Source organism: Mauremys reevesii, linkage group 2 (genome assembly GCF_016161935.1).
Source record: "Mauremys reevesii isolate NIE-2019 linkage group 2, ASM1616193v1, whole genome shotgun sequence".
Lineage (NCBI taxonomy): Eukaryota > Metazoa > Chordata > Testudines > Geoemydidae > Mauremys > Mauremys reevesii.
Window position 1 is genome coordinate 87,178,669 of NC_052624.1, and position 11,853 is coordinate 87,190,521.

At 49.5% G+C, this 11,853-nt stretch overlaps 1 protein-coding gene across 1 annotated transcript in view; it reads left to right on the forward strand.

Annotated features, from left to right (window-relative positions):
• Positions 1-7,094, forward strand: part of ITPRID1 (ITPR interacting domain containing 1) — a 61,498-nt gene extending 54,404 nt beyond the window's left edge. Inside the window, exons 13-15 of the mRNA XM_039525194.1 lie at positions 773-884; positions 3,951-4,286; positions 6,136-7,094. Coding sequence (XP_039381128.1) covers positions 773-884; positions 3,951-4,286; positions 6,136-6,165 — 478 coding nt within the window. The 3' untranslated portion in view covers positions 6,166-7,094. The remainder of the gene's footprint in view (positions 1-772; positions 885-3,950; positions 4,287-6,135) is intronic.
• The last annotated feature ends 4,759 nt before the right edge of the window (positions 7,095-11,853 follow it).

Here is an 11,853-nt window from a genome sequence, read left to right on the forward strand (position 1 = left end):
AGAGGAGGGTAGTTTGAGGAAAGGTAGCAGTTAATCAAACAAGGCATTTATGAATGAAGAGCACTTTGAAGTGTGGAGGGGGGGAAGGTATGTCTTTTTTTGTTCGGTTGTTTTGTTTCTGTTTTTTGTAATGTCATAACTCAAAATGGCTGGCTCCGAATCTGTTTAGTTGGGTTGTCTCCAGTGAGAACTAGTGCCCAGGACTATTTTTGTATGACTGAAAGGTTAGAAGAGACAGTTGGGTCTGTGACACACACATGAATTCAGTTTGGCCTGGTCTACACTGGGGGGGGGGGGTCGATCTAAGGTACGCAACTACAGCTACGTGAATAGCATAGCTGAAGTCGAAGTACCTTAGCTTGAATTACTTACCCGTCCTCACGGCACGGGATCGATGTCTGCGGCTCCCCCGTCAACTCCGCTACCACCACTCGCTCCAGTGGAGTTCCGGAGTCGACGGGAGCACGTTCGGGGTTTGATATATCGCGTCTAGATGAGACGCAATATATCGAACTCCGAGAAATCGATTGCTATCCGCCGATCCAGCGGGTAAATGAAGATGTACTCTTTTATTCAGAGTTCTGTGGCCTGCATAGTGCAATGCAGTAAGGGAACTATCTGGCACTGGTACTGTTAGGTTATTATTTAGACTGTAGAATGTTTTGCGGTGCTTTGTCTGAAGCAACACTGTATTAATGGCATGAATGAGAAATGGATGCTTTGCAGAGCATCACTATTCACCTGATTATTTTTCTTCTGCTGTCTACTACAGGGAGAAAAAAAGACAACTGCAGGTCTTACGTCAAGCTGTTCGTCTTGAGGTTTCTGAACTGGAATTCCAGCTGAATGATCGATCTCGCCAGGCTAGGGAGGGAATTCTGATGGTACGTTGTATAAGCTGCTTTTCTTGTGAAACATAGGAAAAAGGAATCTAGTTTAAAGACTCTTTATCCTATTGCCTTTACTGGTGCAATGTCACAGTGAGTGGTTGCCGTATGTGGCTTCCACATGCATTTGCTGTGAGTTGAACATGTGACCAAACCAACAAGGTTAAATTGTGTCATCTGGTACAACCTTGGGCCAAGATTTTCAAAAAGGGACTAGTGATTTTGGGTGCTTCCGTTTTTAGGTGTCCAGCTTATGACTCCTTAAAGGGCTTTGATTTTCAGTAAATTCTGAGGTCCAACCTTCTGAAAACCAGACCCTTCAAGGTGCTTCAAACCCTGGATACACTCAAAATCACGAGTGGTGTTGGCCACACTGTTGCTCTTTCAAAGTCTAAAAAATGTTAAATCCAGTAGGTATTTTATTAATAAACTGCTGTCAGATGCAAAGCAAAAGTTTTCTCTTTGGAAAGCGAGAACTTTATATTTTGTCAGATCTCCAACTGATCCCTTGTTTCTTGCCATTTGTGATTTTATAACCAAAAATGTCATCAACTTTCCTCCAAATCAACCACTGTAGTTACAGAATTGCTGCATGACTTTCATTCATGTAAGCGTATGCACAACAACCATTTCGATACTAACGTCACAGTGCAGAAATTTTCAATTACTGAAGGCTGATAAGAGCCTGCAAAAATTAACATGGCTGGTAGGTGCAGTATGGATTGGCCTGGCATGGATACCCATCGTCTGCAGTTAATATGAAAGAAGTAAAACAACTGGCAGGAGCAGTCAGTAATGAAACAGTTGACGTACACAGAAAACATATCGTAGCTATGGAGCGACTGAAAGCTGTTGTTTGAGCAGTAACTAGAGCCAGCATGAGATTAAAACCCAAAAAAGATATAAGTGCTCCTAAATTATTTGAAGGGTATCCCCATTAAGCATAATTGTCAGCTCCAGTAAGCAACAGTTGCTGCTATAAAGCATTGTACCAACCCACCCACCCCCTTCTCTGTGCTGGACACCGGATCTGGTAGATGTCTGAAGGTAGCATGTCTGCACCTGTTTCTCTTCAGATCAGGCATAGACCTGCTTTGCTTACGTGGATCTGGAAACCCCTGCCACAAAAACACCCAAGTGCACACAGAGTTCTGAGACCGAGAGAAGTGGCTGCTCAGTCTGGGCCTCTGTCCTGGTGGGATTTGCTGCTCCATGGCTACTCTGCCTTCCCCTGCCCTCAGTATACGTGTGACCCTAAGTGCTCATCACTAGTCCCAATCTAGTCCTGTTCTTGGGCTCATTCACACTGCGCCCAGGGCAATACAGTTCTTCTTCCTCCCACAGAACTCTCTCCCCCAACCCCAAAACACACACTACTGTCAGGATGACACGTCCCTCCAGCTCCTCCCCACTCCCATGGAATCCTCCAGTTTCTTGCCTCTCTGCCCCTCTAGGCCATTGACTCCCATGATGTAGCGATTCACATTTAGGTGCCATCATTTCTTCCCTGATCTGCATGCAGGGGCTGAGGCATGTGTCTATGGTAGCACACAAACCTCTTGACAAATGCTACTGTCTGAGATTCCTGATCAGGAATGGGATATGCTTCTGCACACTTTGAAAAACAGTCAGCCACTAGAAGCACGTATTTATTCCCTTGGGGTATGATGGACAAAGGCCCCAGGATAGCCAACGCTATTCTTTCATTCAGTGCCTGGCCAGGGTAGAGACCATTGGAGCTCTGGGTTTACTTCCCATTTCTTTTCAAGCCCCACACACTCTCACAATCCCCAGCACCTCCTTCTTTGGCACCACGTCTTGAATAAGTTCAGACCTTTTCCAAGATCCTGGCAGTTTCCGCACCAACGTTCCCTGTCTCACACTTAGCCCAGGCCACATAGTCCAATAGCTTTTCAGGCATGGATGATGCTGAGCTTCATCTGGGAATTCCCCACTACGAGTTCCCTTCCTACGCCAATCTATTGACCCTATGGGAAACTGAGGCACAGAGAGACTAGGGGTAGAATTCACAAAAGTATTAGGCATCTAATGCCCATTGATTTCAATGGGAGTTAGGCACTTAAATACCTTTGTGGATCTCATCTTAAGTGATTTGCCCAAGGTAACCCAAGAAGTCTCTGACAGACCAGAGGACTGAATTTTGTTTTCCCAAATCTCTAATTAATGCCCGAACCACTGACCTATCCTTCCTTCCTAGCCTATGTTGCCTCTCTAAGAACTTATCTATGCAGGGAAATTGACTGGCATAGCTAGAGCTCAGTAATGATAAAAGTGACTTTATTTTGGAATATTTACTCTGATAAAGTCATGTTTATGCTGGAATAGTGTTCCCATGGGGAGTTATTCCAGCATAGCTGTAGAGGATTATTTATTGTGCTATAGCTGTGCTTGTCATTTCCCCCTGTGTGGATAAGCCCTAGAACACAACTCAAATTGGGGACAGGGAAGAAGGAAGCCCCATCTTCATTGGGTGCAGAGTAGGGAGATGGCCACCAGAGTTGTATCTCCCCAGGACTGCTCTGCTTGGTTTTAGTGTCACTTATAGTAGCTGAGGAAGAACAGTGCAATTGACAAAGCAGCACTCTGCGCCTGCCCCATCAGCTTTCTCCTCCACAACAGGAATTCTCCGTTAGCCAGTCCCAGATTGAATCCATTCATGTTGCAGTGCCTGCATGACACACAGTGCATGGCGCACACTGGTGAATCTGAGCCCCAAATTGTTATGATGCACCCTTTTCAATCCAGGGCTGCCGCACGCATCCACAGAGGTCTGTCTGGGGGGTTGTACTAAGACAACTGTGTCAGTCGATCACAGTAAAATGGGATTGAAATTTATGTTACTGAAACGTGAAAATGGGATTGAAATTTATTACTGAATCCTTTTCACGGCAGCATCTCAGCTGCCAAATTATACTTTGTTTTTTTGACCAAGAATAAGAAGTGGGCACGCATCATAACCTCTCCTGTGTATCACTGTCTGATACCTTTTATCATTTTTTATTACTACATGTATGTATGTCTTCCCTACTTTCTCTGCTGCAGCTGGACCAATTACTAGGAGAACAATCCCATCTGTTTTCAGAGCTTGGACTCCCTGACTGGAGGGAAGAAAGAAATGCCCAGAATAAACAAGTTGCTCCAGATGCCGCTGACACTACGCATCCTAGAGCTGGGTGCTCAGAAACGGTAGTTCCAAGGCGCCTGAGCAGAAGTGAAACATTCCCATCAACTCCATCAGCCTCAGTGCCGGGAACACCAGAGATACAGTTTCCTGCTGTGGCAATGGCGGAGCTAGACCCACAGGAACTCCCCACCAGTAAAAAGGAAATAAAAGGTCCTCCCCAGCCAAAAATTGACTTTAAGGCTTTTCTACAGAGTGTAAGAATTCATTTTATTCTGGTTGCCTGCATAGTCCAATGTCAGAACATGCTGACACAAGATTACTATTGTTTTTATTGCAGTAGTGGCTAGAGGCCCAACCAAGGGCCCCTTTGTGCTAGGTGTTATACATACCCTTACCAAGCTATAGTTTCTGCTCTAAATAGCTTATAATCTAAGTAGACAGGGCAGACAAAGGGTGGGGTAGCATTCAACTGCAGCGCTTACTCATGGTAATGAGGGCTGTATTATTATGTGGCTGGTGGTATCAGCAATGCCTTGTCAGTCTAGAACTCTGAATGTGATTGGTTGAGATCTATACCAAACTGTGTGAAATTAACCAGTAGCATTAGCCTGCAAAGCAACTTGAATTAGTTTACATGGACAGCAAAGGTAGTGAATTTAGTTATCAGAGGGGTAGCCGTGTTAGTCTGTATCCACAAAAACAATGAGGAGTCCGGTGGCACCTTAAAGACTAACAGATTTCTTTGGGCATAAGCATCATGATACATCTGAAGAAGTGGTTTTTTTACCTACGAAAGCTTATGCCCAAATAAATTAGCGAATTTAGGGTTTCAGGGAAAATGCTCACCTTTTTTGACTGATCTGCTTTTACAGTTTCACCATCAATAAGAAACAGATTTTTTCTTTATTGTTCAATATACAAAAACTTAGTAAAAGAGATTAACTAGAAAGTGGTCTAGCTAAAAAGTCAGATGGGTAATGGTCATGGTCTTTCACTTTTCCACTTAAGAGTATGGACCCAAATCTTTAGGGCTGGACCCTCTCTTAAGCAAATAGCTAGAGCCAAATTCTACACTACCTTCATGTAAGCCTCCATGAAATCAGTGGATTTCATTCTTCTCACTTTTAGGGTCCCCAAGTGTCCAGTTTTCAATCAGAATGTCTGGTCAGAAAGGGATCCTGGTGGCTCTGGTCAGCACCACGGACTGGACCATTAAAAGTTCAGTTGGCCGGCTCCCTACCTGGCTCCACGTGACTCCCAGAAGCGGCGACATGTCCCTCTGGCTCCAAAGCGCAGGGGCAGCCAGAGAGGCTCCATGCACTGCCCCTACCCTATGTGCCAGCTCCTCAGCTCTCATTGGCTGGGAACTGCAGCCAATGGGAGCTGCAGGGGTGGCGCCAGTGCAAGGTGGCAGCATGCACTCCTCCTCCACCCCAAGCCCCTCATCCTCACCCCAGACCCCACACCCCCAGTTGGAGACCTCACCCCCCACATACACTCCAATCCCCTCTCCCAGCCTAGAGCCTTCCCACACCTCAAACCCCTCATTCCCGGCTCCACCCCAGTGCCTGCACCCCTCAACCAGAGACCTCACCCCCCATACCCCATTCCCCTGCCCCAGCCTGGAGCCCTCTCCCCTGCACCCTGAACCCCTCATTTCTGGCCCCACCTGGAGCCTGCACCACCAGCCAGAGCTTTCACCCCCTCCTGTACCCCAACCCCCTAACCCAGCCCGGTAAAAATGAGCGAGTGAGTGAGTGTGGGGGAGAGCAAGTGACAGAGGGAGCGGGGATGGAGCGAGCAGGGGGGTGGGGACTCAGAGAAGGGTGTTCAGTTTTGTGCTATTCGAAAGTTGGCAACCCTACTCTCACACAGGAATTATCCCTGATTTATAGTGGTAAAGCAGAATCACGGAATCATTTCCAAGAATGAAGCCCCTGGCTTACAGAACCTAACAAGCAATTAAAGATTTCATTTAATGTATTGTGTTCCTTTATACCAGATATTTAAAGACTAAGACTGTTTAGTTATTTAGAAACTAGTTGTTAGTTGATTACTAATTTTTAGTTACTTAAAGACTAAGACTTATTTTTCTTTTGCCAGCTGAAGAAATCGTTCCGAAATTTTCAGTAATGACATAGCAGAATGAAGAGATTGAAGGAAGACTGACAACTGTGGACTTTTAAAAAAAAATAGTTGTGACTTCTTCCTACAACAAACACTTTAAAGCATCTAAGGCTTTACAAAAACAGAATGAAACAGCTGTCATTTGCAGCAGGGCATTCTATATATTTTTGCAGCGCATGGACTGCCCTGAAAGAAAACCATTTTAAGGGGTTATCTCGATGAGGGTGCCACGTATTCTGCTGTTCTGTGGTCATAGGCAAAAGGCCTGTAGTAAATTCTATCTTTTGGCACAGTATTAGACGCCAGATTGTAAACTGTTATTTCAAAAAAACGGTTGAGCCCTCATAGTTGTGAAGAAAATCTTGGAAATATGAACCAGGTAAACTGATACTGCACTGTCTTCCTGTACCTGCACCCAGCATGAGAAAATAACTTGGAAAGGTATTAACTGTATAACTGCTGGTCATTTGAGTGAAGCATCTAGCTAACATTAATCCTCAACCCAAAGTGCCTCTCACACTTTCCCTACCAGCCATTAAAACCTCTATCTTCCCCCGACAACTTCTGTGATGGATGTATCTAACGTCGCTGTACAAATCTGCAGCACAATGACAATGTGTGGACAGCATACAATGTAGACTGAATTGAGTACCAAAATATATAACACAGTGAGTATCATCCTGATTGTATTAGTCATTTTCATATTTAATTAATAGAAACCTAATTTTAAAATAATATAACTGAAACCACTGCAAAAAAAAACGGCAGAACCCAAGAAGGCTACAGGATCCAGGACCACTGCTCAGCATTCTAGTCCAGTTTGCTGTGGAGTACACAGGGCTTTGATCTAGACACAAAATCTGTTAGCTTGGAAAGCATGTATAACCTCAGAGGGACCTCTGGTTCTACCAGCTGTGTATGGGATGGCAGTACATAAAGTGTTCAATATTAGAGACATGGTATTTTGTATGACTGCTTTTTAGCTTAGTGCTTTACATCTACAAGGATTGCCAGACATCTAACCATTTGTTTAATGCTGTGAAGGTGTTTTTGTGTCATTTAGGCCGTCATCTTTCAAGTCTTTACCCAATGGAAGCGCAAGTGAAGGCATCACTTGCTCACCAGTAAGATTAAGTGCTGAATGGTAGTAAAGATCTATTTCTCTCCACTTACAGTGCAGAGGGTAACAAGCAAGGAGGGCAAGGCTGTCATTGGCTTAAGCAAAAGCCTCAGCAAGTTAATGGGGTGTTTATTTAAGTACTCCTGTTTTAGGGTAAAATTCATCCCTCTGCAGATGGCCAGCATGGGACCTGTGCATCACGTACACCCTATTTGAAGGCATGAGAGGGACTTAAAAAAGGTGCTTGGGACTTGTAGCCCTCCGCACAGGGGTGAATTTCACCTGCCAGTTAGTAGGCAGGAGTAACCTGTCACAGCAACACCCTTTAAAATGTCAATGTGTGCTCCCCTCACTCATCATTTTTTACTTTGCACTGACATGTTCCACCCTCTGAGGGGGAGGATATGTCCTGTTTTGGATGGGACAGTCCCCTTTTTAAGCCCTGTCCCAGTCGTCCTGACTTTTTTGGCAAAAGGAGCATTTGTCCCATTTCCTCGGGCTGACTTCATCAGCTGGCAAATGCAAATAGGCCAAATGCCCATTTTTGTCAAAAAGGCGGACTGTGGCGCAGAGGAATGGGAGGGTGGGGGAGTGGTGATGCCAGCACCATGCAGCGGGGATAGGGTGGGCTTGCACGGAGAGGGTGAGGGGTAAGGCAGGGCCGTGAGGAAAAGTGAACTCAGTCTTGTGCGCAGGGAGGGGGACGGAGCAGGCAGGGCTCAGGTGAGCTGCAACCCTCAGCCTCACGTGGGGGAGGGGGACAGGTATAGCTCATGCGAGCTGTGACCCCCCCTCTAGCTGTGCATGGGAGAGGCAGACAGGCAGGTTTCAGAAGAGCAGCATCCCAAGGCCCATGTGGGGGCGGGGCGTAGGCAGCCTGAGGTGGAGGGGGGAAGGGGCAGGCAGGACTTGGGGAAGCAGCCCCCCCAGCCTCGCACACAGGGTGGCAGGTAGGGCTGTAGTGAGTGGCGACCCCACCCCTCTCGGGGGAGGGAAGGGTAGGAAGGGTTCAAGTGAGCCGTGACCCCAGCCTCGAGCGGGGGAGAGGGCAGCCGCAGGCAGAGTTTGGGTGAGCAGCCACCCCCACCTCACACGCTGGAGTGGGGGGCAGTGGCAGGCAGGGCTGGGGGGAGAAGTGACCCCAGTATCACACGGGGAGGGGAACGGGGCAGGCATGGTTTGGGCAAACAGTGACCCCTGGCCTCACAAGGGGGGGGCTGCAGGCAGGGCTCGGGCTAGCAGTGACCATAGCCTCATGCAGGGTGGGGCAGCAAGGGCTCAGACAAGCAGTGACCCCAGCCTCACATGGGGGAGGAAGCAGGTAGGGTTGCCAACTTTCTAATCACGCAAAACTGAACACCCTTGCCCCAGCCCTCTCCCCAAGGCCCCACCCCTTCGCTGAGGCTGCATCCCCCTCCCTCTGTTCCTCATTCTCCCCCACCCTCATGCATTTTCACCAGGCTGGGGCAGGCGGTTGCGGTGTGGGGTGGGGGATGGGGATGCAGTCTCTGGCTGGTGGTGCGGCCATAAATCAGGGTTCAGGATGGGGGAGAAGGCTCTGGGCTGGGGCAGGGGATTGGGGTGGGGGGGTGAGGTCTCTGGCTGTGGGGGCACAGGCACTGGCGTGGGGCTGGGGATGAGAGGTTTGGGATGCAGGAAGGGGCTCCGGGCTGGGGCTGAGGGGTTCGGAGTGGGGGGGGCGGGGGAGTGGGCTCTGGCTAGGTGTGTAGGCTCTGGGGTGGGGCCGGGGATGAGGGATTTGGGGTGTAGGAGGAGCTCAGGGCTTGGGATGTGGGTTCCAGGAGGAATTTGGGTGCAGGAGGGGACAGCAGGCTGGGACAGGGTGTTGGGGTATGGGAGGGGGGTTCAGGGTTACCGTGGCTCTGGGGAAGTGGCCGCCAGCTCCCTGCAGCCCCTAGGTGCATGGGCATCCAGGCAGGCTCCACGCACTGCTCTTGTGCCCGCAGGTGATGCCCCACAGCTCCCATTGGTTGCAGTTTCCAGCCAATGGGGCAAAGCAGGGCACCTCCCTTGCCACCCATGCTCCTAGGCGCTGCAAGGACCTGATGGCCGCATCCAGGAGCTGCGCAGAGCTAGGGTAAGCAGCGAACTTACCCCCCGAACAAACTTTTAAGAGCCAGGTCGGTGGTGCTGCCAGGAGCCGCCAGAGTCCCTTTTTGACCAGGCTTTCCAGCCAAAACTGGATGCCTGGCAACCTTAGGGGCGGGGCAGGCATGGCTTGGGTGAGCAGTGATCCCCCATGAGCCTTGCATGAGGGCAGGGGTTCAGGAAGGGCTCGGGCGAACCATGATCCCAGCCTCGTGCAGGTGGTGGGGAGCAGGGGCACGCATGGCTCTGGTAAGCATTGACCCCAGCCTCACGTAGGGGTAGGAAGGGCTTGAATGATCTGTGACGCTAGCCTCGAGTGGGGGCGGGGAGCATGGGAAGGCATGACTGAGGCGAGCAGCAACTCCCAGCCTCAAGGGGGGTTGGGAGGGAGGGCTCGGGTGAGCAGCGACCCCCAGTATCACACAGGGGCGAAGAGGCCACGGCCAGGCAAGGATCAGGAGAGCAGCCACTCCAGGTGCCTGGGGCGGGGGGTGGGGGGAGCAGCAACCTCACATGGGGGTGGGGGTTGCAGGCAGGGCTCACGAAAGAGTGACCCCAGCCTCACATGGGGCGGGGCACAAAGGGCTCAGACAAGCAGTGGCCCCAGTGTCACGCAGGGGATGGGGACAGAGGCAGGGGCAGGCATGGCTCTGGCAAGCAGCGACCCCAGCCTCACGCAGGGAGAGGGGGATTGGACTGGCTCAGACAAGCAGTGCCCCCAGCCTCACATGGGGCGGGGCAGGAAGGGCACAGACAAGCAGTAACCCCAACATCACGCTGGGAGCTGCAGGCAGGGTTTGGACCAGCAGTGACCCCAACCTCACTGCGGATGGTTGTGGGGGATGGTAGGAAGGGCTTGAGTGAGCAGCTGTCTCAGCCTGGCACAAGGGGCTTCAGACAGTGCTCAGGCAAGCAGCAACCCCAGCCTTGCCCAGGGGAGGCAGGGGCAGGCAGGGCTCAGGCGAGCAGCGACTCCCAGCCTCACACAGGAAGCTGCAGGCAGGGCTCAGGCAAGCAGTAATCCCAGCCTTGTGTGGCGGGGGAGCTGCAGGCAGGGCTCAGAGGGGAAATGACCCCAGCCTCGCATGGAAGGGAGGCAGGCAGTTCTTGGGTGAGCAGCAACCCCAGTCATACAAGGGCCAGGAAAGGGGGAGGGAGGGAGGCAGGTAGGGCTCAGGCCAACCCCACGGTGAGGGAGGAGGGCTCAGGCCCCACCCAGTTTTCCCTTTGGGAAGTATGGTCACCCTACACCCTCTGAACATGTACTAGACAGGATCAAATTCCCGTTAGTAGAACTTCTAGCCAGACACCACCTCTGGCCCAATCATGCTTGCCTTAATGACACAAACTCCTAATGACTTCACTGGGAGTTTTATGTGACTAAGGCAACACAATTTGTCTCACTGTGGCCCATATTTCCTCTTTGAAAAATCTCTTAAAATATTGATGCAAAAGTTGTTTTTAAATAACAGAATCCACAGCACCTGCGCCAGAGCACTTTCCTTCAATGTGAATGTTTTCTGTAAAACTAACGGGCAGGTGCAGACATATGTCTCTGTAACAGGAGAGATAAAATTGATTTTATTGAGGAAACTAGCAATGGAAAATTGAAACTCCTATCCCTTTTAGCCATTCATGGTTGATACATGAACTTATTGACCTTTTCAATTACAACTCAAAAGAGCACTTACACTGAATTAATCTTACTTTAAAAAACATCCTCTTCAAAATTCAAGGTGGGCTCCTGGAAAGTGTGTGAGCCTGTGACAGGAACCCAGGAGTGCAACCTGGGACTGTGGAACAGCGGTGCCCCCTTAACTCACTAATTGGGGTTGTCTCTCACAATGCCTTACTGGTGACAAGCAGCAACCACTCCAGGTGCTGTTACCACTCAGTTCAACTGCATGAGAAGCCCCACACCCAGCTAGATGGCATGAATGCTCCCAGAGCCACTCACAAATCAAACAGAGAAAGGCACCAGCCAAATCGTCCCAGCTCCCAGTCTCATACCTCAGGAATATACCCTCTTGCACTGCTCAAGACTCTTTCTTGAGCAATGCAAGTTTATTAATTGGTTTACCACTTCAGCAATGGAAAGTGGACATACACCAGCCTTTGTAACCTGAGCATATTTACCAAGCACTTCAGTCAAACGCACTGGTAACAATAAACATTAGAATAAGTTTATTGATTACAAAAGATGGATTTTAAGTGATCGGCAAAAGTCCCTGCAGCTTCCCGCAGCTCCCATTGGTGGGGAACAGCGAAGCATGGCCACTGGAAGCTGTGGACAGTAAACATAAACAAAATGTCTCACAGCCCACCAGTGGATTACCCTGATGGGCCGCGTGCTTAAGGCTGCCGACCCCTGGACTAGGCAATATCTGGATTAAGCAGTTTTTCTTATGCCATTGGATACTGCAGTTTGGTTACAGTCTTTCATAAGCAGGTTCTCCCTGTTAGCC